This window comes from Columba livia, chromosome 2 (genome assembly GCF_036013475.1).
Source record: "Columba livia isolate bColLiv1 breed racing homer chromosome 2, bColLiv1.pat.W.v2, whole genome shotgun sequence".
Classification (NCBI taxonomy): domain Eukaryota; kingdom Metazoa; phylum Chordata; class Aves; order Columbiformes; family Columbidae; genus Columba; species Columba livia.
In genome coordinates this window covers 46,587,156-46,612,142 of record NC_088603.1, presented here as the reverse complement: position 1 = coordinate 46,612,142, position 24,987 = coordinate 46,587,156, and the positions used below count along the sequence as shown (strand labels likewise).

The following is a 24,987-nucleotide window of genomic DNA, read 5'->3' as shown; positions in this document are numbered from 1 at the left end:
GATATATATATAATTATTATCTTCCTTTGCATTCTAAATAATTCCAAAGCTGAACTGTAATTTTTTGCTCATACCTTCTTTAAGAGCAACTGAAATGTAACAGTTTATGGCTTCGTATCTGCAAGAGGCTATGGGACAGATTTTTCAAATGGAGTCAGTTGGTGCAGTTGTAGAAAAACATAATTTAGAGTGTTTTATTTTTTTTTTTGTTCACTGACATCCCCAATTTGTATTCATGCAACAAGATCTGGGCTTGATGTTTCAGCCTTAATGAACACGGATGTTTATTTTTCATTGGAGTAAGCAAGAAAGTTTTCCTTTCTCTGTTTCTACAGTGATAGTCCTAAGAACAAAAAAAATTATAAAGAATGTGTGTTGTGGGGTTTCTGTTGAACAGGGATGAAGAGAGTAAAATAATTTAGAAATATCTTAATTTTGAAATTAAATTTGAAATTTAATTTTGCTCAACAGAAATCAGGATGTTCAAGGTACACTCACTGGGGCATGTGGCAGGGAAGAAAACCTGGTCTGATGATGTGATGGAGAAGGGGGACGTTCTATTGGTGTTTTGTGAGGAGTGGCCATAGCTGAACTGAAGTGCTGAGGCCAGGGTTCAGCTCCATGGTACCCCAGACCAGACAAATTTGTGGGACAGAAGAGTCTTCACGTGATTCTAAACATTTCTGAGAGATGAATTTGAGTGATACAGGAGGAGAGAAACTGGGAACTGGAAGCTAAAGAACTGTGTATTCTGTTTTCTGTGAGAGCCTTATACAATCTAGGAAACCAGCAGAAAAGTTACCCTTACCTTGAATGGCAAAAGAATTAGAAGACCTATAACAGCTCTTGAACTTCCAGTTCTAAATATATGGCAAACACAGTAAAAGCCACGCAGGCTGGCACAAGTTCAGAAAAAGGAGAAATAGGAACAGGTTCAGGATAGAAGAGAAAATGCCTAGAAATTTGTTTTTGTCAGCCAAGGCTGCAATCTTGTTAGTAGTCTAATGCCGATAAAGATGGAGCTTTACATTTTCCTCTCTATTTGCTTTCTTTTAGCAATTTCTTTTTTAATTACTTCTGTTAAGGGAGATGTGATGATCAGCTGTGTGGTTTTGAGAGGAACCATTTAAATAGCTTGCACTAACTCTCCTATGAGGAGTGCTGGACCTAGGGAGGCTTTCTGCTGGTGTCCATTGTGGATGTTAAGGTAATATGGAAAAAACAAGGTTATTCTTCTTTGCATAAAGAAGCAGCTAGAACTGATTGTCTTATTGGAAAACTCTTGTTTTGATGCTAGGGTAAGAGGGGGTGCATTTTTTCACTAGATGCAATAATTTATTTTTATCTATTTGATTGAGCTTCTTTGCCATGAAATCTAACCACAGTTCTTGCTGAACTGTGTTTCCTGTGGTGGCTTAGGAAGCACAAGAATTGTTTCTTGGGCCTTGCAGAGAAGAAAATGGGCTTATACAGTGAGAATTCTGAAACTTAGATTCTTGCTAGAGGGGAATGGGATCTTTTTATTCTTTTAATTCTTTTGTAGCTTATGGAGTAGCAATTTGCTTATGCTGTAGTTCTAAAAATCCATTTTAAAAGCCTCATCCAAGAAGAAGAAGCTGGAATGTAAACATTTTCTGCATCTCATCTATTACTCTGCTTCTCTTTGAAATGCAGGCAACAAGGCTGTTGGCAAAGGTGCTATGCACTGTAAGAAAGTAAAAAATGAAAAAGTCTAGTTCTTCAAGCAAAGAAATGTCCACTGTTTTCAGAAATCAGTTGTATCCAATTGTTCTGATTTAACTTTGGTAGTAAGAACATAAACTGTTTTCACAATAGCAATATTAGAAAAAGTGCTTAGTGAAGAATTGTCCAGCATGTTCTGCATGTTTTAACTAGCTTGTAGCTGTGGACTTTTTTTATTTCGTGTTGCCACTAGGTTAATATCAATAACAGCAAGGACTTACAGACTTCTCCAAAGCACAGACTTTATGTGATCAGATCAGGGTATACAATCAAACAAAAGGAAGGGGTTTGAAAAGCTATTTGAAGCCACAAATTATTTTTCTTTCAAACTTGGCACTTGGCCTTGCTGTCTTTTAAGAAAGAGATAGAATGGCTCAATATATGAAAGCCTTGTTGAGTCAGATGATTTCCCGACAGCTATTCATTGTAGCCAGCCTGGGTCTTCGTAGGCTTCTCTTAGGACTAGATCCATGGTCCATTCTTTCCATAAGTCTCACCTTCCTTCTGTATAGAGGTGGAATATTTGAGCATGTATAGGATGGAAAAAAGAAAAAGAAAGACATCTGGTAGGTAAGTAAATAACCATTATCATTTTTGTAGCTTTTGGAATCTGTTTGTGTAAAATGCTTCATTACTTCTTGAATAAAAACAAATATAAGGACACTGGAATGACTTCTCCTTTTGGAGGCTCCTTTTGAGGCACTGCTCCCCTCGCCAGTTCTGAAAGTTCTTGTCTCATTCATCAAAAGAGGGCAACACTCATTCAGTGGTATTTTCCAATTTTGTTGTAAATAAAAAGCTATAGCCCTTCGAAACACTATAACTACAATTACATTCTCAAATTAGTTCTGCCAAAATCCCTTTGGAATTAATAGATCTTGAAAAATTACTCTGGTTTGATATTGCACTTGGGTTTTACCACTTGATAAAATAAAACAAATGTTCAGGAAGGATAAGTCACCGCTTGCTGTAATTTTCGTTTGTCGTGCTGAGAAACATTTTCTTTTGATAGAGATCAGGAGACTGCTGGTCATGCTGATGGAAGTTAATAAGAAATGTTAGACTGTAATCACATCACAGTGTTGGAGGAGTTGGTTCACAAAGCTATTCACACTGAAGATCATGGAGGGAGCACCTAAAGGTGAGATAAAAAGAGAGAATAATTCTTAGCATATGGCCTCATTCTCCAAAAACATGGCAAATCTGTTAACAGTACCTCAACCTCTGATGGCTCAGACTAAGTGCAGAAAAGTTAACAAATTTGCTTTCATTTTGTTGAGCTAATCCACATGGAAATCTTCCTTAGCAGCCAAAAAATCACAGAGAAATGTTTGATCTCCTTCCCAAATGTGCTGAGCTGTTTTCACATTCTGTGATCCATACTGTGGCCATCCTCATGTGGAGGAACTTGGGTCTTGTTTGTACCACCCTCAAATACTGCTACTCACATGTGTGACCTGTAATAGCAATACTTGCCCAACCCTGTATTTCCCTGTATTGGGGACATAAGTCATCTCCGTGAAACTTCAATTAAGCATTTTCTGGAAAGAGCCCTATGTTTGGGAAATAGTGTCTCCACATCGAATGGCTATGTAAGGTAAATTTTTGAGCTCAGACACACTCTCGGATTTCCTTTAAAAAAAAAGGCATTTATGGGTTTCTAATACTCAAATGCTCAGATCCATGTAAAAACAAAGTATTAACATAAGCATTAGCAAAGTCAATATTTGAAATTATGTTTGACAAAGCTGCAAACAGCTGACACCAGTGATGTTGCAGCGGTGTATGTTAGGTGTAAATGTGACCTGTAAACTCTCTGCATCACTTTTCAGCTTGGTTTATCTTTCTGGTGGTAACAGTGAGTGGTCCAGCTTATCTGCATTGACTGAGAGCTGGTGTAATGCATTTCATCACTGCTCACAGTGGTTTTGCACAGTGTGGTCCTTCTGTCAGGTTGCAGCACCATGCAAGCTCTGGGCAATGTGCCCGGGCTTTTCCCGAAGTGCCACTCATGCACAGCAGGGAATTTAAAACTTCTGCCTGCAGAAGAAGAGTTATGAGCCCCAAAATTAGGATCTGACCCCAACAGTTACTAAGATGGAACTATCTTGAACCAGGATAAAAGAGGGGGAGGGTATCAAATTTTGCTATGACAATATGGCAAATATTTTGATTGGAGCATCAGTTATGGTTGTAATCTCTTTTGTGGTTCATACATGTTTTCAGCACTCAGGATTAGTAATGGAAACAGTCATGAGCAATTATGCTGAAATTGATGTAAAGTGCCTGGACTATCTAATTTCTACTTTAGCAAATTTGATAATTGAAACAATGTGCAACCTTTGTGTTGAACTCAAAGGCTAAATGTTGGGCATTTGTGTCTTTATTAATGCCAAATTTTGATTACATAATAGTTTTTTTGTTTACTTGGTCGGTTACACAGTTTGCTTTGTGAAGGAGGGGAACTCATTTCCGCAAAACTTAGATTACTATGCACCACAGTATAAACGTGAAGTATTTATCACCATCTGACATGACTGTATTTGTTGCCTGGCCAAAAAAAATTGTCAGAACTAACCTTCCCCTGACCAATCACCTTTTGCTATTAAATAGGCTGATGTCCTGATGTGCTTCCTAAGAATTTGTAGGCAATTAATACAGTGAAGAAATGTGTTTAGTGAATCATTAGTTGCTAATTACTTGTTCGTTCTGGCTAAAATATCTTCAGTCTGTTTATGGATTCAAGATATTTAACAGGAAATTATTTGCAACCAGGTGAGTTGGCTTGCCTGCGTTCTTCTAATCTACGTTTCTAATTCTTCTTGAGATCGGTGACTCAGAAGTCCATATGGGATTTCTTAACTTTAGGTACAACGTTTGATCATCAAAAAAAGTGGGGGCACTTGAATCCTGGGGCCTGTTTGCTTTTCATCTCTGTTAAGGAATGTAGAGCTGGATATTAGAGAGACAATGTAATTCTCTACCTTCCCCTTTCTCTTCCTGTTCCCGCTTCTTGCGAACGTGAATATTAGACATCCTAATATGGAGACATCCTAATACAGAGATAGGGACAGCCTACTAGGAAATGTGTTAGTATGCCAATCTGTGTCTGTAAATGTTTGACATTCTGGTATACTATTTAATATTAATCTGTTTTATTTTCTGAGCATCTCCTAAAATTAAGGGAATGCACAGTGTTGTTAATCAGTTTGGACAAATACTCTACAGTTAGAAAAGATAAGGTGAATTGTGATAATTCCATGCATCTGTATCTGCTTCCTCAGGAACTGAAGGTCTTTTTGGCTGCACCAAACAAACAAAAAACCCATGAAAAGTAGTACCCCAAAGTCTAATAAGCCTTGATTCTATTTTGCCAGAAAGTTGAGATGGAATAGGTAAATGTGTCAATGGAGTAGAAATTATGGCCTAGGGTACAATTCTGTCTTACTGAATCTGAATGTTTTTAATTTCAGACCAAATCCTTATGAAAATGATTGTTACTTCAAATGAGGTCTTGACAGAAGATGTAATTCTGACTTTACTTTTCGGTACATGTGCCCAAAGCACTTCACTTACCTCTTTTTATGTCCTACATTCTCTTGTCCATTGCTGTACTAGGACTGGGGAGACCAAGTGAGTAAATCTCTCCAGTGGACAGCGAAACTTGCAGCCAGGGAGAGTGAGGGGGTGAGGATCTCTCAAAGAATTATTCCGATAGTACATTTCAATAGTATATTGCCTGTTTCAAAATAGAGAAGGGTCAAAGGTACGTTAGGTATGCAGAACCACACAGCTCTTCCATGTTATAGTGACTGTACTTGGGGACAAACTTTTAGCCAGTTTGTCTGGCTATTAATATAATATGTATCATTAGTACTCTGAAGAGATCTTTCTAAACAATAGATTATCAGCACTGATTTGCACGTAATTTGTCTTCTTGGTAGAGAGTCAAGGAGTTAAACAAACAAAAAGGATAGAGCAAAACCTCTCTCGTAACGGTAATGAAGCAACACATAGAGGGTTTTCAGGCTGCAGTGCTGTGATTTTGCTACAGTCAATAAACACTAAATCAAGTCCAATTATAATAATTACAACCAATCTATAATCTTTTCCTGTGTAGTGAACCTTGTGTATCCAGTTTAATTAGTCTGGGGTATCAGTATAATTTGCCTTTTAGAAAGAAGTATATCTTAGCAGTACAGCTTGCAGATACTTGCCCATTTTTTTCCTGGTAAAGTTCAAAAAAATGACAGGCACTGTAAGGAGGCAATTTCCCATTGAAGACATTGAGAGCCATCTGTAAGGCAACAATGGTGGCTGCATGCTGTAAATATAAGAAACCTTTAATTACAAGTCTATTGAAAATTACTGCATGTACCTATTATTTAACAATATGTCCAGCTCATTGTTTGTCCACTTAACATGACTTGTGTGGCCTCATTAACACCTGCCCTCTTCCCTCTGCAACATTCCATCATTTTATGTCTGTATAAACTGAAATGCTGCCTGTATAAAGTGTACGTTTATCTAAATATTTAACAAGTCTTAGTTACTTGCAGTTCTTATCAAAGTTAGTAGGAGCTGTTAAAACTCATTTTAAAAAGAACTAGTATTTTTGCATGTTAAGTAAACAGTATTCAAGATCAGATCAATAAACTCCTTGGATGATACATACCTGATAGGTCGTAGTCTAACTGCAGTTTAGAAATAGGAGCTTTTTACCAAGAGAAATAAAAAATATTCCTTCTCCAAGGATGGTTTTTGCATGTTCTAAATGAAAGTATTAAGTCACAATTGAGTAGCTGCCTTCATAAGAACTTTTAAAGTAACTAACTTATTTTTTTCTTTTTCTTTTTTTTTTTTTTAAATTTTGCATCTGAAAAAAAGATGCAGGAAGTTTATTTCTAAATTATCTTTTAAATAAAGATTCAACAAAGCATGAGGCATGTTTTTTCCAGTTCTCCACTCAATCAAAACAATATTACAATGAAACAAGCCATGACATCAGGTGGAAAATGGAATGCTGCAGTTTTCAATGTAGTATCTGTCCATGAAAGACTGAAAATAATTGAATTATATTTAAGGTTAACCAAATAAAATTGCTTGTAGTTGTATTTCATGGAAGAAATAAAGTTTCGTGGCTTTCACTGCATTTAATAACCGCAGAAAGAGAGCATAAAAGAATCAGAAAGGACTCACCGCAGAATACATAACCATTTTTTGCTGGTGTGAAGGCTTTCTAGCATCTGAGATATGCTTCAGAATAGTTTTTAAAAGAATACCTGAAAGAAAATGGGGAAGCAATGACAATGAAAGGGATGCTTGTGTTAACATCTGTATCTCTTGTTACTGTTTTAATACAATCTGTCTTTAAATGCACCAGATTTGTTCAATTGACTTTGTAGGTAATTTCTGTGGAGTGCCCTGATTAATTCTGATACTATCTTTTCTATGGACAGTGGGCCTATTTTGCTTCTGTGTTAAATGCTTTGTGGATCCCTAATAGCCTCGACAGCTTCATACAGTGCATTCATAGCTCTTTGTGCCAGCAGAACAGTGCAAGGAGAGCACAGTAATGAATGCTTCTTCTTTTGTGTGTAATTCCATTGACTTCCTGATTCCCAGAGAAAAAGAGTGAGCACATCCTTTGGACTCTGAGCCTCCTTAAATTATGTGGTTGTCTATATTTTGTTAATGTTAACTGCTGAAAATTTGTAAGACAAACTATATGAATTAAATGAATGGCTATGCTAGTATGTTAGCATAAGGTTGGAATCTTGACAAATTAAAATCCTAAAATAAGAATTATATGCTCCAGCAGAATTAGACACATGTATTTGTCTTCAGCTACAGGCACATTTTTTAATAGCAATTGTTAGTAAAGCAAGAGCAGAGGTTTGAACTTGATGTTTAATTTTTTAAGCTGGAGCTCCAAAAAGGCAAACAAATTCATGCTTTTATGTGATTTGTCCTTGCAGCTCACAGACCCTGACTGTACAGTGTCCATATAAAACAAAAATGAGGCCCAAAGGGTGACAGTGGGTGAATGGAGGAGATTGAGTGCTTAAAGAGGTATAAACTGTTTTAAAATTTCAGCTATCATTTGCTGAGTTTAGAAGAAATTTAATAATGTCATTTTAGTACTCTGAGTAATGTGATAGGAAGACTGTTAGGCAATAAAGTTACCATCCTAGAGATTATCACAAATAATATTTTGTTAACTTAAACATGGTGGCTTACATTAAATTCAGACTTGATTCAGTTCAGCAAAAATCTGGATATTACTTTGGATTTCTTATACAGTGTAACCAAAACAGTACCACCTTTATAATATTGGATTAGGATATTTGTGATTCACATCCTTTGCCATCTCTCTTCCTATCAATCAAAATCTTTCAGTGCTGATCACAAATATCCATATAATGGAATCTTTCATGGTTCTACTATGGAATTGTTCAATGTTTGTTATACACCCTTTCTTCCTTCCCATTCTACTCTTGGTTTTAAATGGGGTAAGAATTTGGCTTACCTCCCTGCAAACGTGATTTTTGTATTTGTTTGTGGAACCCGAATTCCGCCTGCAATAACAATTCTGAAAGCTTTATCAGCTTGGTCCTGACACCATGAGTAGCCCAAACAGGTAAACTGTAATTGTTAATATCCTACAGTGAAGAAAGAAAACATGGTGATTTTCTTAATGATTCCTACGGCTAAATGTTTGTTCTGGCACAAAATGCTTGTTAGAACAAATTCTGAATGTTTCATTCAAGTAACATTTTCTCTCCACAATAATGACTGTATTTTGCATTTAGACAGCTGTAGAATTTTTATTTATAGCATTGCACTACTTACAGCAAATTTGGAGGGCAGTGTTCAACAAGAAGAGGAAATATAATACTAAAAATTATTGCGCAAAAAGCAAGTGGCAATATTTATGCCAATTGCTAATGCGGTTGTCAGGTGCGAAAAATTCACTTTATGACTCTTTTCATCTACTGAGATATATCTGAGATCTTTACTGAAGCAAATCCTATATAGATATCAGGATTTTAAGGGCTGACAGCTCTGAGGTTTAAGTGAGATCCAGCTATCATGGAGGAATATATATAGCTGCAATTTGGATGTACTGGAGTATGAGGTATTTGTATAGGGATTAGACATATAGATGGAATTCATACCTACGAATACCAGGTCTGTTGGATACTGACGTAGTCCTGAAGCTAAGATGGAATGGATTAGTCTTTCCTTAGGGACACAGCCCAAGATATATTCACGGTCACAACTCTGAGAATGGAAGATAAACCCAACACTCCTGGTTGGCCCTACCCTGAATTCCTGTTGAAACAAGGCTGGTATCTTTCCTTTAGTCAAATGTGATCTCTGTAGATGGGAGCTGTGGACTGAGCTCACCAGAGGGAGTGTTCCTGTAACAGTGAACTCTAAGGAAAATGCCAACTACTTAAAGGATTTGTTTAAACAAGTGAAACAATAGCACACATTAGGTTAAGCCAGTTCAGGTCACAATGTATCACTTTCTCTTTTAACGAATGTGATTTGTGTCTTGAGGAAAGAACTGGGTAGTTTCGTGCTGTTTAAGACGGTGCTGTAGGCAAGCAAGCACCTCAGTCTCCAGGTTGCCTGAAAGTCAGATGACACTTAGCCAGTAATAAATACAGAGAGATGCATGTTACTCTATTTTCATGAATTGTGTTTGAAAAACTATGTATCAAACCTGACTCTGGGAGGAAAAGCCCAACTTCCTGGATTTGTCTTCCAGCATTTAGCTAGGTGTCTGTTGGGAGCTGTCAATTTTGCACGTTTCTCTGGTGACACGTTTCTCAGTCTGATATAGCAACTGAGAAAAAAAGTTGTAGTCTTGAGCTGTCCTACATTTGGAAAATATGGAAGGGTGACCTCACTGAAATTACAATGAGGTGTCCCAACAAGTTAATGTTTTATTTAACGTTAGGACCTGGCTAACATTCCATTCAAGGCTGCTTTGACCGGAGTTGGAGCTTTGCAGAAACTGCAGGACAGAAAATAAACTCAATAGCATCTTACCCAAGTATTTGTTACATGTTGCTTGTGAAACAAATCTTAAAACTGCCTCAGTTTTCAAGGGGATATCCCGGTACTGATGACCGATTTATCATTCCTATTTGAGTTTGAAAAGAATTATGCATTAAAGCATTTGTGGCAAATGCTGCCTGCAACAACAAATTTTTAACACAAGACCCTGAAATTTTCACTTGCTTTGACTTTGAAGTGACAGGAAGTGGGGCTTGTTGCTAAATTGGGGGTCCTCAGGATTTTTTCAGATCCTAGTCAGAAGTACCAGACTGTGAGACTCAAATACCCATGGTGCTGGGCACCACAGTAACCCCTTTATAAAATCCATGCTTCTTTGTGATGTTGCTGGTTCCTTTGCTAAGAACAGATTCCCAAACTTGCACAAATCGCCATTTGTGTCATTCCAATGGCTGCTTAGTTCATGAAAATACTCTGACCACTACTGTCTATATGCAATAATGATTCCTCTTGCATATACAATTTGCATAAGAACTTTGTGGATGGATGCTTATGTTTCTATGCCAACAACATATTTTATTCCTGTGTACCTTTGTGATGGGGTTTGGAGGAGTAACAATTTTATCCAAAGGTATGCTTTTGCCTAGTTCTCCATATGCAGTCACTGACAGAATATTGGATTTGGTGGGCCATTAGTTTGTGTTCCTTATAGTGGTGGATGACCTGCAGCAGTCACAGTGTCTTTACAGGATTTTGAGTTGCAATTTGATGTTAGGGGAGGATTTCTGGGGAAGGAGCTGAAAATAGTCTGTGATTCAAAAAAGTTTGGAAGCACAGACCTACCCTCTTTTGATGTCTTACAAACAATAGAAATAAGAACTAAAACCAGTTTTAAGGAAGTGTAAGCATTTCTATTGGACCTTGGGAATTTTCTTTATATTATTTACCTCATATTGTAAAGTGTCAGAGAGCTTCAAAATTCTTTCAGTGTTCAACTTCTTCAGTGCGTATCCTGTATGAGTGGCTAAAAACTTCAGAAATGGCTGGAATACAAAAAAATCAACTTGTAACAGACAGGGCCTTTTTACATAATTTCTACATACTGCCATACTAGTACATACTACTTTTTAGGAACAAGATAGTCTTTGCAGTTTGCACTTAAGCAATGAACCATTGCCTAGGGGTAAGAGAATTTGGCCTATTCATCTAGACAAGGTTGGTGATCTGAGTTCGGATTTGAAGTATGGTGATGGTTTATGCTTGGTGGAAATGTTCAGAAGGGGGTAGATGGGACGCAGATACATGAGGAAGTCTGGCAGAAATCTGAAAAAATGATTAAAGGAAGTGTGATAAATGGAATTATTCTGATGTTGGTACTGAGCAGAAGGGAGGTATGATGTAAATTTGATAAAACTGGGAATTATGCTTCGCTTGCATAATATACCCAGTTGCAAAGCCACAGATAGGTGGCTGAGATCAGCGGTCAAAGATTACAGAAAAACAAGTAAGTTTGATAGTGTCATTTTGAATAGATCTGTGAAGAAGAAGGTTGAAGCAGAATAGATAAATGATTACATACTTGTGATGAAAATCGTTATGGTGGAGCAAGAAAGGAAAGGATGCCTTACAGAGGCAAGAACGAAACACAAGTGAGAACATGAATGAAGACTTTGGCTGTTAAGCATGAAACACGAGGGAAGCACTGAGGCTGTTTTAGAAAATTCGTGAAATTGAACTGTGAGCATTTTGTGGTGTAAGAGGAATCTGAACTAGCAGAGATGTATATAGACAGAGACGTCAGAGGAGTTGCTTTACATGGGAATAAACAGAGAAAGTTATTGGAGTGATTTGAGAGGTATTTGGACTGAATTGATCTGGGTTTTTGTTTTGTCTCTTCTAGAAGGTAGGTAGACTGTTGTTTTGCAATGTAGTCAATAACATCTCTATGATTTGCAGTTTTCGATTGATGGGAATAGCCCAGACCAGTTGGATCTATAATGTTGTAATTGTTTTTCAGGTATGTTGGCTACACCCTCTGTGAAGATTAGAGATATGAAAGGAGTGTATTGACTGCCAAGTTTTAAACCTTCCTGTTAGATGATGTTGACAGAAGTGGTACATTTTCACTAAATTTCCAGAACTGAAAATACTTTACCCTGTACTTCTTGAGTTGCCTTTGGAAATCCCTTGTTGCAAAGGTTTCTTTCAGAAGCTCATTGTATTTTGGGCAGTGTGAGAAAGGTAAGTATAGCAACTGAAAAGAAAATTGCAAAACATTAGTTAGGCAAAGTGCTTCTTGTTCTGCAACTGAATATGCCCTTGCAGGATTGTTGTTCTGATTACCTGCACTAGTTAGGACAAGCCAAAAAATAATTTGGGAACATAGTTTTCAAGGATATTCATCTTCAGGACTGTAAAAGTCATACTGATGACTACTTACAAAATAACCTCTAAATGTTCAGAGGAGTAATAGCTGCAGTAGTTCAAAGTTAAAGGATTCATTTACACAAGATGAAATGTGTCCCTTGACAGAAGACTAACACAAGCACTCATGAACTGCTTTGTGCTTGGCTTCCCCAGGGATGATTTCACTCACTGAGTTCAGTCTTTCTTTAAACACACCGTCACCTTTTTCAACAAATTACCAAGCAGCAGCAGGACTGCAATAGGAGTCTTTGTGCATACTCAGCTGTATTAAGTCGACTTATCTGTACAGCTTCATTTATTTAAACTAAATTGTAGAAACTTGTGAAGTTTCTATAACTCAGTTTTGTCTTTGATTAATTCAAGGCATACAAAGGTTAAAGGTTACATGTGACTTGCATAACTTAAGAATTTTTTAAGTCATTTATCTAAGCTAAACTGAGTTTATCCTTGTTTGAAGTTTTCTGGGTTAGATTTTAAACAAAAGTTTAAACAAAATTTGATGTGGAGATATTCTTAGTGTTTAATGTACTTTTTGTCCTTTTTTTTTTTCAGTAGCAAAGGTCTGTCTATATAGTCCCAGAGTTACAAGAGCTTTAAAAACAACTTGAGAGTCCTGAAGGGATAATTAGCTTGGAAAGCTTCACAGGAGTTCCTCAATCTTTTTAGAAATATGATCTATCTATTTCAGAAGGTAGGAAAGTATTTCTGAATTATAACCATAGGTTCATGAACAGGAATGACTTCACCAATAAAAGATGGACATTTGTTTGGGGTAGTAGAATACTACTTGTCTCAAGCTTAGTGTGTATGTGTAGGAAAGATGAATAGAGTTAAAATACAGTTGAAAGAAATACAAAGAATGTATATGTGTTAATGACTTTATTATTTGTTTAATAAACTTGCTCCCCTATATGATTTTTTTTAGTGGTGTTGACAGTGGCCAGGTATTTTTAGCTATTTGCTGGGGTACCACCATCTGTGACGGTGTCAGAAGCAGCTCCTGACTCTACGCCAGGCTCTGCGCATGAACAGGAAGACACGTCTCTCCGTATCCTCTGTCTTTATGCTCTCATCGCTCTGAGGTGAGAGCCATTGCTCCATGTCCCTACTTAACCTGATTCCCCTGTCATCACAGACTGTGTTAACTACACTTGTAAGCCCACACAATTTACCTTGCATCACATGTGCAAACCTCTTCTGTCAAACTGGGTCTTACACTGTACACTCCTGATCTTTCCTAGCTTTTTACCATAGGTCTTCCACAAATGTGGAACTCCAGCTCCACTCAGCTGCCCAGCTTTCACCTCTTGGACAAGTATATGCAGGCTTCAAAGCTGTTACCCGCACAATTCCTTACAGCTCCAAGGTGAGAAATTGAGGAAGGGAGATGAATAAATATATTGCCTTATGAACTCATGGTCTTAAATCTCCAAGTTCTCCTTCCTTTTCCCTTTTACTTTTCCACCAACTCTAAAAATGTAGACACTGACCTTCAAAGTGCATGAAAAACAATCCTGTGACTCAATTCTCAATGTAATGAAAATCCCAGAATAATGATTTTCTCTTTTCCATTCACAGTGGACTAAGAAATGTTGAAGCACTAGTGAGACCAGGTATGCTTCCTGTTCTCACACAAAGAATGTTATGTTTGTGATAAGTTTAGGATTAATCTACTTCTAAAGTGGTTTACTCACATTATAGATTAATTCTTTTTTTCCGTACCTAGGACTTCTGTCTTTCTTTTTTGTCAACTCCAGGTCCCTGACATATAAGTCCATTCTTGTGGGAACTCTTTGATAATATTTCTATTCAGCTTATTTGGCCTTTCTGCAAAATGCTTGTAACATAATGTACTTTTCATTACCTTTACCATGCCCTTTATCCTGCCCCTTCATCTCATATCCTAGATATTTTAGTAATGATTAAGTGAAAGCATATCCTCCTAGTTTATACTCACATTATCATGTGGTAGTGGTACCGTGTGGACTGGAACTGGTTGCCAAAGAATTCTGGGGTTCCAAAGCTGGCCCTGTGTTGGTGGGTACAGCCCAGCAAGACTTGCCTGAGCACTCATAAGCGTGTGATCATAGTCAGTGCTTCGGATATAAATCTGAAGCAAGAAAAAAAAAGAAAAAAAGGAAAGGAAAAAGTTTTGGAAGGTCATTTCTCTTGTTATACTTTTTTTTTTTTTTTCTCTTGTATTAAAGAAAGGGACTGGTACTGTGTTGGGCAAGATAGCATTGAAGTAGAGTGAGATGAAGAAAGCCTGGAATACAGCCTTGGAATAAAATTTTGGTGGACAAGGGAGCTGCAACTTGGTAGCAGTTAGTTCTCTCAGGAGTCCTACTGAGAAGCATAATACTGACGCCATTTGACCATCTAGACTTTGGGACATTGTGTGTGCACTGAATATCTGTACCCTAAATGGAAACAAAGGTGTATCTGCATTTCATATGGAAGTGTAGAATTGGAGATATCTGACACAGATACTATGCCGTACTACAGTGGGGCATCTGAACCTGATATACAGCCTGAAAAACCTTTCACATCGTTTCCAGTTAACCATCAGCCTGAACAGAAGTTGAGCCGTGGTTTCAGGGGTACTTTGAAATTGCATTGAATTCAGCAGGTGTTAAGTTATCTCCAGCCATACCAGGTTCAGACTCTCATGCATTCAGGAATTCCTGTTAACATCCATGAAAAACATCCTTCCTCCCAGATCTGGTACTTGCCTCACACTGCTTGTATGCAACACTCAGGAAATAAGAGTATCTCCTCCGCATGTACTGGCCAAGCTCATACTGTTGCTGTGTGCCAAGCTGTAGAAGTAACAGAATAGTGTAAGAGGCTCAGGAAATGTGCTATGCATCCATTCCTACAACCAAAAAATGAGATAACATTTCATATTATTTTGATAAAGACCTTTTTCCTTTCTAAAGCAAAGGAGGAAAGAAGACAGGAGAAAAAAGCAGTAAAGTTGCTGCATTTCCAGTATTGGAAAATATTAGATATATCTTTCTGACAGATACTGTTTTACATTTTGTTCTATGGAATGCTCTGTGTATGTTTATCCAAGCTAGTAAGACTGGTTGAGGGGCAGGGTGACTTAAAGGAGGTATAGAGACGTCCCAGCACTCTCTATCTGGCTTCTGCTCTCTTGCTGGCTCAGAGCTGATTAACTGGTAGTGCAGACAAAGTAACCAGCTGTCCAGGATATGAATACCATAGAGTATCACCAGTAATTCCATAAGGAGGCTACAGTTTTAGCTTGAGCAAGATCTTATTTTCCAGGAAGATAGAAAACTTTGAATAGAAGACTTCAAGTAAAAGTCCTCCAAGCCTTCAGGTATTTTACTGTAATGGTTAATTATTATCGAGAGTCTGAAACCTTTGATTCTTGGTTCTTGCCTGACTATGTTCCTGGCTTTTAGTAACTAGATCTTGTTATGCTTTTGAATGACACATTCTTTACCATCACAGAGCTTATTCCCAGTAAGAATAATCAATAAGATGGAATCAAGTGACCTAATCTGTGTGTTAAAGTAAATAGATTACAATTCTCTAGTCTCACAGCAAAATGGGTTTTCCAGCCTCAGCATTTTAGTAGCTCTTTTCTTAACATTTTCCTATATAAATTTGTAAACACATGACATGAGAATAACATGCAATGTCCCTGTAATGGTATCAATATTGACATCTTTTTACTTGTATGTGTTGTTTCCCAGCCTAAATTGAAATATATTCAACTTTGCTTATGTAAACATTACTCTGCACTGGGCTCTCAAGTACAGTGATTACACATTGTTTCCTAAAGTCCTTTTCTAAGTCGTAAGAACAAAGGATAATTCAGGTTGAAAGGAACCTCAGGAAGTCTCTAGTCCAACCTCCTGTTGAAAGCAGAGTCAGGTATGAGATCGGACCAAGTTAGTCAGGGCTTTATGCAGAGTGTGGGACATGGCTTGTGGTGTGTGTATGTGATAGCCTCTTTCTGTTGCTGAAATTGTGCATCCAGTTTCCCAGGGTTCTGCCCCAGCTTGCCTAAAATGTGTGTTGTTAAACTCTGACACTTGGGTCTTGAAGCCTTCCATGCCCTGGAGCAAGCTGACATGTAGTGCTGAACTCACATAGAGTATATGTGGAACGGTTGAATCATAGCTGAGTTAAGGCACTGGAGGCTGGTCTGTTAGTCCTGTTTCTTCACAGAAGGTGATGTAGAAGCAACAGTCCTGAGCTTGCACTGGAGATCAGTTTGGCCTCCTAAGAATGGTGAAGAAAAGGAACCCCCCAGGAAGTTCGTTCTGCTCTAATTTTGGTGGAGATCTAGCAAGTACTTACTTCCTCCAGTAGAGAGAAACATGTACGTTGCGCTGGGCTCGCTGGACATAGGGTATGTGAGTGAATTTATTCAGCAGCCTAACAGAGACACACACCCCACAGCCTCCCTGCATTTGTACAATAGCCATTTATCTGGGACATCCACCATTTTGGCACATCTAAACAACTTCGGTGAGGCTGTTTTTTCCTAGAATCCTGGGCAAATAACTGGAGGATTTTTCCGTCCAAACAACATATATTGGGCAAAAAGGAACAAAGCACAGACACAGTGGATCATGGTGGGAGCAAAGCAGAATTAGGATTAAAACCATCTAGTATCCACATATTCCCTTACAGCCTCATAGTACAGGAGTTCAGTCTCAGCTCCATTCACAAGAGGAGGCAACTAATACTAATTACAGCTGATGCCAAGACATTCAGTTGGACTCTGCAGTTCCCTTAACTGCTGCTAGTTACTGCCACCAGCTGATACTTATGTGTGAGCTCAGCTCTGCTGAATTCCATCAATGCCTGTGCTAAAACAGCTGAAATTTAAATCAGCTTTCCCTGGTGTAGCATGAGAGAAGTTTCTGCTAGTGCTGATCTTGGTTGTTCATGAGCTAGGAAGCACTCCTGCTCCGCAGAGATTGAGGGTGGTGTGTGAGTATTTCCATCACCTTATGCTACTGATGGTTAAAGCTTCATGTTTGGTCTCAGGTGAACTGTGATGGTCACCAGTGCCTGGCTCCTGCCAGAAGACTCCAGTCTGCAATTCAACAGCTCAACATATGCTGTGGCTGGACCAAACCAGGCTGACTCAGTGTTGTTTAAAATCAGTGAGTGCTTGTAGCTGTGGCTTCCTAGTAAGTTCTTTGGCTGTTTTTTTTGAGATCTATAAATGACAACGTGATATGGGCTCTCTCCAAGTGAAAACAAAGTTCCAAAAACCAGATATCAAGACTACATTCCAGTATTTTAGTCCATTGGCCCAGGTAAGCAAATGTACCTTGGTAAGCTGTCCATATCCCTGGTGCTTTGCAACTTCTTTGTGCTTGTCAGTTGGAAAAAACTCCTGTGGGGTATGATCACCGTGGCGAAATACCTGGTAAAATAGATGGAATTCCCTTCACATTACTTGGCTTTTTCTGATGGACATAATTAGTGCAATTGCAAAGAATATGCAATGAGTACTGTATCTAAGAGATGCTAAATATATTCATGGTGCTTTTCTCGGATCTAGATAGCTACAATACCTGTTTAGTTTATTTAGACAAATATAACCCTTCTTTCTTTCTTGGCATTTGAAAAGCAGTTAGGTCAAATAAATTTTTACAATTTACAAAAAGTATAAAATATCTTAACGTATTTTAGAGAGTTTTAATATATTTTGGGAGGCATAGACCACAACATTTAGTAAACAGACAACAAAGAGAAGCATGTAAGTAATTGTCCAGAAATTAATATTTTCGTAGGACTAACTGGGAATTAGTGAGGAGAAACAAACAAAAAACCAAACTATTTCTCTAGATAGAGTTTCTGTGGCTGACTGCTATGAAGTGCTCTTTCTTGGGAGAAATGACCCTTAAAAATCCATGTGTTAACTTTTTCATTATGATAGGTGATGAAAGTGTCATCTAATATCTAAATACAGACTAAACTGTTACTCTGAAAACATTGAACCTGTTCTGGAGTTTCACTTCAGATAAAAGACACATCTATAAAGATGCATCAAGACTTTTCTTTCCTGTAATTAACTCTTTTCTTGTCCAGCAAAATTCCTGTCATATAGTTTTAAAATTTTTCCACGAGAATTTTAAAATTTCCTTAATCCAAGTAGGGAGAAATAAAATTGAAAACTGCAGTACAAAAAGTCTGTAAGTGATTTACAAGCACGTGCAAGGTTTGGAACAAAATCCAGGCTTTCTGCAAACAAACAGTAGGTCACAATCATTGCAAACAGCATTAGTTTCACAGCACTGGTTCTGTGTTGCTTATTCAATGCCATTGGACACCTGTTTGGGTGTCACATAACAGAATTTGTTTTGCATGTTTACCCATTGAAATCTCTGGAAAAGTGAAAACTTCCATGGCAAAGATGGTTTTTGTGCAGTTGATATTTAGTTATGAAATCCTCTTTTACAATTTAAAAAATAAATCCTCTTAGTGCTATTTAAAAAGCATTCTTTGTCAATCCAGAAAGTTAAGATCAACTAGGACTGCACAAAGGAGACAAAATTTTCAAATCTTATTTGAAATTTAGGATCTTTTTTTTTTTTTTGTAAGATGCAATAGTGAACTTTGAATATGCAGGAAACACTTAAATATCCACAAAGTGCCCCCTCCCCCATACCCTTGAGTACAAAAAGAGCAGTAAGTGACAAGGTTTGAGGAAATTCCATTTGCCCACAAACTATCTACTTACTACGGACACAAACTTGAGTTTTCTTTTTGCCGTGGTTTGGTGAAGAAAGATGCAGAAAAGGCAGAACATGAAGCACAGACTCCAAATTCCACACACCAGCTGCCTGGCTCTCATCCTAAGGGCGGCTTTCAGCTATTTTGCACACCAAGGTCCCTGGCTGGATGTGGTGGTACAGTAGATATGTGGCTAGGAGGGGAGGAGCCAGTTGTGCTCACTGGAGTCCCAAAGTGGGCTGTGAGCTTGCCTCCTCCTCCTCCCTTTTTTCCCTTCTTGGCTTAGTGCTTTTCAGGGGATTCATGAAGTGAGAAGTGTATTTTGCACTCTCACCCTATTTCAGTGTCCCGTGTATAACACGACAAGTGGAATCTTTGAGACCTCTAGCTCCTGCCCTTGGCTCTTGCAAGGCAGGTGAACATAAAGAACTTGAAGTTACCTTTTATTATTTAAACTAGGGTTTAGTGTGGGTCAGTCAACCTTCTCCAGAGTGAAAATGCTGCTGATATTCTCTCTCTTGCTGTATGCAAAAGAGCTAATAAATCATCTTCATTCCCAGGGCTCACATAGTATTCTCTGAACACTTTGTACTACAAAGCTAGAAACAGCAGTGCTGACAATTGTTCTTTTATTAAGGATCTCTGGATTTTTGCTGGATTTGACTGCAGAATTTAGAAGGAATAAACAGCAGGAGGTTTTGTCGCACAAGAGCAGGGATAAGCCTAAATTCAGTGCAAAAAAATAAAGATACATACTTTTCATCTCTGCAGTAGATAGACTATGTCTCTAGTGGCAAAGCATGTGCAACTGTTTTCTAGAACTATCCCCCAGAATTTCACACAGTTTTGTAAATTTTTTATTTTCAAATTCCTATTGGTGAAAACACTCTCGTTGTTACAGCATGCATAAATCAGGAGTTGTTTTTGTGATTTCCCCAGTATATTTTAAATAAAGAAAAAAACTATCTCAGAGACAGTGTTGCAAGAGACAGGAGTTATCTTACAAGCTTATGGGTCTGTGCTCAGTTACATCCATGTGTTAAAGAAAGCCCTGGTAATGTATAAAAATTGAGGGTGATTTTTAGGTGATCCAAAGTTCTCTGTATGTAAGAGCCTAAAAAGAAATTGCTGAAAAAATCATGTTTCTACTCAAAAAGGCTATATGATCTCAAGCTAGTTTAAGGCACAAATAATGAAACTTTCATTCATAATTATTAGATATAGGCTTTCCTAGAGGAATCAGTTCTCTATCCTTAAGTGACAATGCCATATCTTTCATATGTCAGAGCTGAAGGGATTCCTCCTTGAAGCATTCAGAGATCAGACTTTCTTGGTGCAAGATGGTTCATCTGCCGTTTCTGCTTTTGTGCCTGTCAAGTCTAACACACTCATGCAGGAATAGAAAAATATGGGGACCTGCCTGCATTTATGGAGAAAGATTTTTATTTTTTTTTTTTAAATGAGGGACCTGGTGGAGATGTGGGTCAGCTGATTAAAGCTATTGACACCCTGTACATTTTCCTGTCTCCACTGGCTGTTGTACTTCAAGAATCTCTTTGAAGAGACTGTCCATTTTGCCGTTTCTAGAGGGCATAACGTCAGATACCACTTCTGAAATACACAGCTCTGGAAGGCAAGGTTTTTAGTTAAACCAACTAGTGTTGCTGAGAAAAAATAGGCAAGTTCTCAGAATCACAATGTTCCATTCAGGTTCTTCAGATACTGTAGATAGATCTAGCAGGGAGGGCAGATATACAACAGGAGCAGATATGTTTAACTTCATTCTTTTCAAGGATCCATTGTCTCACACTTTCTGTGAGATTTCTCTAACAAGGAAAGTGAAATTACTCTTACTTTGGAGATGACAAAATATTAGTGTAAAAACTAATCCTTGCTTCCTCTTGGTGCTGCTAATTCTGTGGGAAGAGACACAGAAAAGGCTGGAGTTGTTTTATAGTACACCACGTTGGTTAACTCTGTTCCTGCTAAACATCATGGAGGGAGAATGTGCTGTACCATGCACTGTTCCTGAGACGGAAACTCTAGAGACCAGGAGATGGAGCTTCATTGGCAGCTAATTCATACCTGCAGAGATCCCTTGTCGCAGGTGGCGAGAGGTGTGAAATCTATAGCTGCCTTCAAAGTCAAGGTAACTGATTCTTTAATATCCCTGCAGCCTGTGTTAAAAAAACAGCTGAAGGTAGCAGCGACGGAGATAAAGATAGGGACAATAAATGAACCTCCCTCACTGCCTTGGAAGTACAAAGGAAAATATATGAGGTGTAGATGATATACCTTAATCCTACCAATGAACTTGATGAAATGCTTTTGGGATTCTGCTAAACATAATATTATTAAGCAAGTAAAAGTACAGATTTGTATTGTGTCCTGTATTGTGAAATTTGAAAAGTCAGTGTGTTAAGAAATGCTGCTGGATATTCAACAGTGTTCAAGGAATTTAAGTTTTCATTAATAGTCCTTCAGTGCTTTAAAGTAGGTTCACGGTTTAAGTGTTATTATTGTATTTAAAAGCTTAATAATCTGAAGGACAAAATTTGGCCCTCTACCCCCAAATCGCAATATGTGGAAATCTTCTCCAAACTGTGATGCTTACCCCCTCCACCAGCTTTTATTAAGTGTAGGGTGAAATCTGCTTGGTATTTAAATGCAATGTAAGACTGGACTTGCAGCTTGAGATGCAACTTCGTCATTGGCAGTGGAGGGGGATCAGAATCAGTTGAAGATACGGTCGTAAGCACATCAGCAGAAGATTCCAGTATGGAATTTGTGGGGAGAGAAGGTGGCAGATGTAGCAGAACTTCAACCTTTCCACCCCATCTCCTCTCCTTCCCCCTCCCTGTAATGTCACCTAGTGGGATACTTGTTCCAGCCTCTGGTGTTGAAGTTGTGGCTCCATGGCTTTTGCAGTGCTGATGTCCATGTCCACTTCCATGCCTTTTCCATGTCTTCTCTCCTGGGCTCCAGTCAGACCAGGTCTGTATTTGTCCCTAAACAGAATTCAGTGTTTCCTCTGGTTTACAGTGTACCTGTTTGTCTTCTGCTTTCACGTTGTGATTAAAGGATGAAGAAAAGTGAGGATATCATTCACTGAGCTGCAATAAACCAACAACCAGAACAAAAAATTCCAACTCCAAGTCCCTTCCTTAATATCTAAATAGATAGGCTGCCTCTACTTGGCTAATGCTTAACATAGACTTCTTTGGCCCTTTGCATTAAGAAAACAAAGGCATGTCATGTCACCACGCCCTTGTCACAGGAGCACATTACCTCCACCTCAAAAAGAATTCTGCTCCATTAGATACATACTTTCTGTTAATGATTTCAGCACTGGCACGCAATATTCTTTCAGCCCATTTTAAAAGTTAGAGGCATGTTCACCTGTCCTGAGGAGCTGGGTCAGGGCTTGTCAGAGTAATCTGCAATGGTAACAGCAGCCCTAAAGAGTTGTGCCTGATGTTCTTGCTGCTGCTGGCAGGAGACATCACCTTTTGCCCCATATCCTCTGATCCTTCCTTAAATGGCAGCAGAAAGCAGGAGACAGCAGCTGATGTTGGGACTTGTAAGGAGTGGGACTGTGGTGGTTCTTTGGCCATTCAGCGTTCTGGGCAATTGCCTTCTGTTTGGGTCCAAAACTGCAGTCAATGTCGATCTGAGATAAAGTGCTTTTTTTTTTATTATTTTTTTTCACAGTTGCCAGCTTCTTCTGCATTACACTGATGCAAATATAGAGTAACTGCACAGAAGTTGATGAACTTATTCCAAATACATATCCCTTGAGGTCTACGGAGCTGTTTTCCACTGACGTTCTTCTGAGCACCTTCTGATCTTCTGCATTTTGTACCTGTTTATGGGATATGTGCACCTGCTGCTCCAGATCCTCATTTGATGTGAGTTGGATTAGCTCTTTATCTTTTGTAGAGTTGCACTGGCTTACAGGGGCTTCAAAACAGAGGAAAAGGAGGATGTTAAAATCCATTTCCTCCACCTGTTCTGATGAAGAAGCATTATTCAAAAGAATGGATCCCAGTGTTGATGCAAAAAGAGATCAAAGTCCAGATTTTTCCTGGACTGTAAAGCTCCTTCCTCTCAAATGGGAGCACTTTCTCTCCAGTTCCATATGTTTCACCTTTGTCATCATAAAATACACAACTGAAGAAAAGCAAGACTGATATAAAGGAGCTGCAGATTAATATGCAGCTTGGTAGTTGTGTCTTAACAGATGATTGCTGTAATATCAGAACAAAGGGATTTAGCTGAAATTATTCCACACAGTGGGGGTACTCATTTTGGTCTTAGGCCATCAGTGAGTCACAAACCTGAACTCTGTGCGGTATAGAGGCCTGTTATTTATTTTCCCAAATTCCATGAATGAATTCAAGCAACCTTGCTTGGGTGTGATGAATGGATGTATCATGTAACCAGACTGCCACTGCAGGAAAGAGGTGAGGTTTGTAGCAAAGACCTAGGAGACAAAGATCTTTAGACCACTAACAATGAGTTGTACAGAACAGACAGTATCCTGTTGTTTTGACAGTGGGATCTGAGATATTTCTTGTACTAGAGGAAAAGAACATTTTCTTCCTGTGCGCCATCATCACAGCTGTCTAGCTTGGGCATAAACCAGAAGCGTTTCATCTAGGTGCTGACATGAGTCCAAACAACAACCTCCATGTGTGTAATCAAGCATCAAGCTATTGTCCTTGTGCACTTTAGAATACCTGAGGGATTTGGGTTGCTGCTTTCTTTACATTTTAATAATTATATTTATTTTTGAGATAGGCTACAATAACTATGATTAAAGCAATTGTTCTACTCAGCTGGAATGATTTCTGATCATGCCCTAGCACAATGCTGCAAGATTTGAAATGCAAATACGTGGGAGGGAAGAAATGTTCTTTGAATAACTTTTTTATTTCTATTGGAATAAAACAAAAAGTCCTTTAGAAAACCCAAGCTGAGGTCAAATATAAGCCAGCAATATCTCATAAATATTGGATCTTTCTTGTAAAGAGCATCATGTACCTGTGTGGATAGTTTAGTTTTTTGCTACTTAAATCCTGAATTAGGAGTGAAGAATTAGTAAATTAGCTGTTTGTTTCAGAACTATTATCCCCCTCTTTCCCCTTCCCATGCATTTCCCATGCTGTAATCCTTCTTCGGTCACTTTAGATTCATTGTTCATTTTAGCCAGTGAAGCATTTTGTGCTTGGACATAGGCATAGTTTCATTGCACATTTCAAATCTCTTCTGACCAAGTGTTTTCTTGAGAAGCTGGTCAGTGATTTAAATATTGCCACAAACATTTTCTGAATGAAACTGTCAGAACTGTTACAATGGAAGGGTCTTTTTTTTTGCCACCGCACAGTGTCTATTAATACTAACTAAACTGCATGATGGTATCTCTTCAAAGACTTCCTTGGTATTTCCAGTGTGACTTCTATCAGTGAAATTTTAATTGACTGTCAATATGATTGTTAGAAACAAACTCCATATTTTTTGCTTTAGGTTGTATATCCAGTTTCTGTCCTGTTAAATTAAAATAAATGTTGCCTACCAGGGTGATAGAAACTGAGATGTTTCACAGACTTCCATTTGATTCAGTGACATGAAGTTCTGTCGTCTACTTCTATAAAGTACCTCGAAAAGATGTTCTGTTTTCTCACCTACTATAATCACATATTGTCTGTGTTTTAATTCCCAGACACATCCATATAAAGCACAAAAGGTGTAAAAGTGCCTTTTGCTGAAATGTGGGACAAACTATCCAGTGGGTAATAGCTAAAATGCTGAACAGACAAAATGGCACTGGCAGTTAACATCTTGTTTTGGGATCTGTTATTTCCTGAGTTGGGAGGGAGAGTAAGTTGTGTGTGGGAGTGGTAACAGCTTCAAGGACCCATCTTCATAAAAAAAGAAGTGCCAGTAAAAGGAAGATATGCTTAAAGTCATGCAGAGAATTGGCCGAGGGCTTTCTCAGCTGCTGCCACTGCTGAGACAGATTAATGCTACCTCCAAATATTGATCATTTCTGGAAACAAC

At 38.3% G+C, this 24,987-nt stretch overlaps 1 protein-coding gene and 1 long non-coding RNA gene across 4 annotated transcripts in view; one reads left to right on the top strand and one right to left on the bottom strand.

Annotated features, from left to right (window-relative positions):
* Positions 1-1,886: 1,886 nt before the first annotated feature.
* Positions 1,887-19,140, bottom strand: LOC102089310 (prostatic acid phosphatase). Of its 3 annotated transcripts, none has more exons than XM_005505588.3 (11): positions 18,935-19,140; positions 17,519-17,614; positions 14,931-15,017; positions 14,156-14,308; positions 11,927-12,025; positions 10,719-10,814; positions 8,273-8,405; positions 6,943-7,025; positions 5,961-6,067; positions 5,320-5,482; positions 1,887-2,878 (listed from the first exon to the last, which is right to left on the bottom strand). In XM_005505588.3, exons 1-10 carry the CDS (start codon positions 19,046-19,048, stop codon positions 5,326-5,328), a joined length of 1,125 nt encoding a protein of 374 aa, XP_005505645.1. In that variant the 5' UTR covers positions 19,049-19,140; the 3' UTR covers positions 1,887-2,878; positions 5,320-5,325. The 3 variants fall into 3 exon arrangements, with proteins under 3 accessions (XP_005505645.1, XP_064907785.1, XP_021147403.1); XM_065051713.1 differs by having other exon boundaries at positions 14,931-15,073; positions 18,935-18,953; XM_021291728.2 differs by lacking the exon at positions 14,931-15,017.
* The window catches only part of LOC110360940 (uncharacterized), a 31,853-nt gene continuing 25,996 nt past the window's right edge, over positions 19,131-24,987 (top strand). Inside the window, exons 1-3 of the long non-coding RNA XR_010470155.1 lie at positions 19,131-21,076; positions 21,801-21,921; positions 22,639-22,835. This is a non-coding gene — a long non-coding RNA (uncharacterized LOC110360940). The remainder of the gene's footprint in view (positions 21,077-21,800; positions 21,922-22,638; positions 22,836-24,987) is intronic.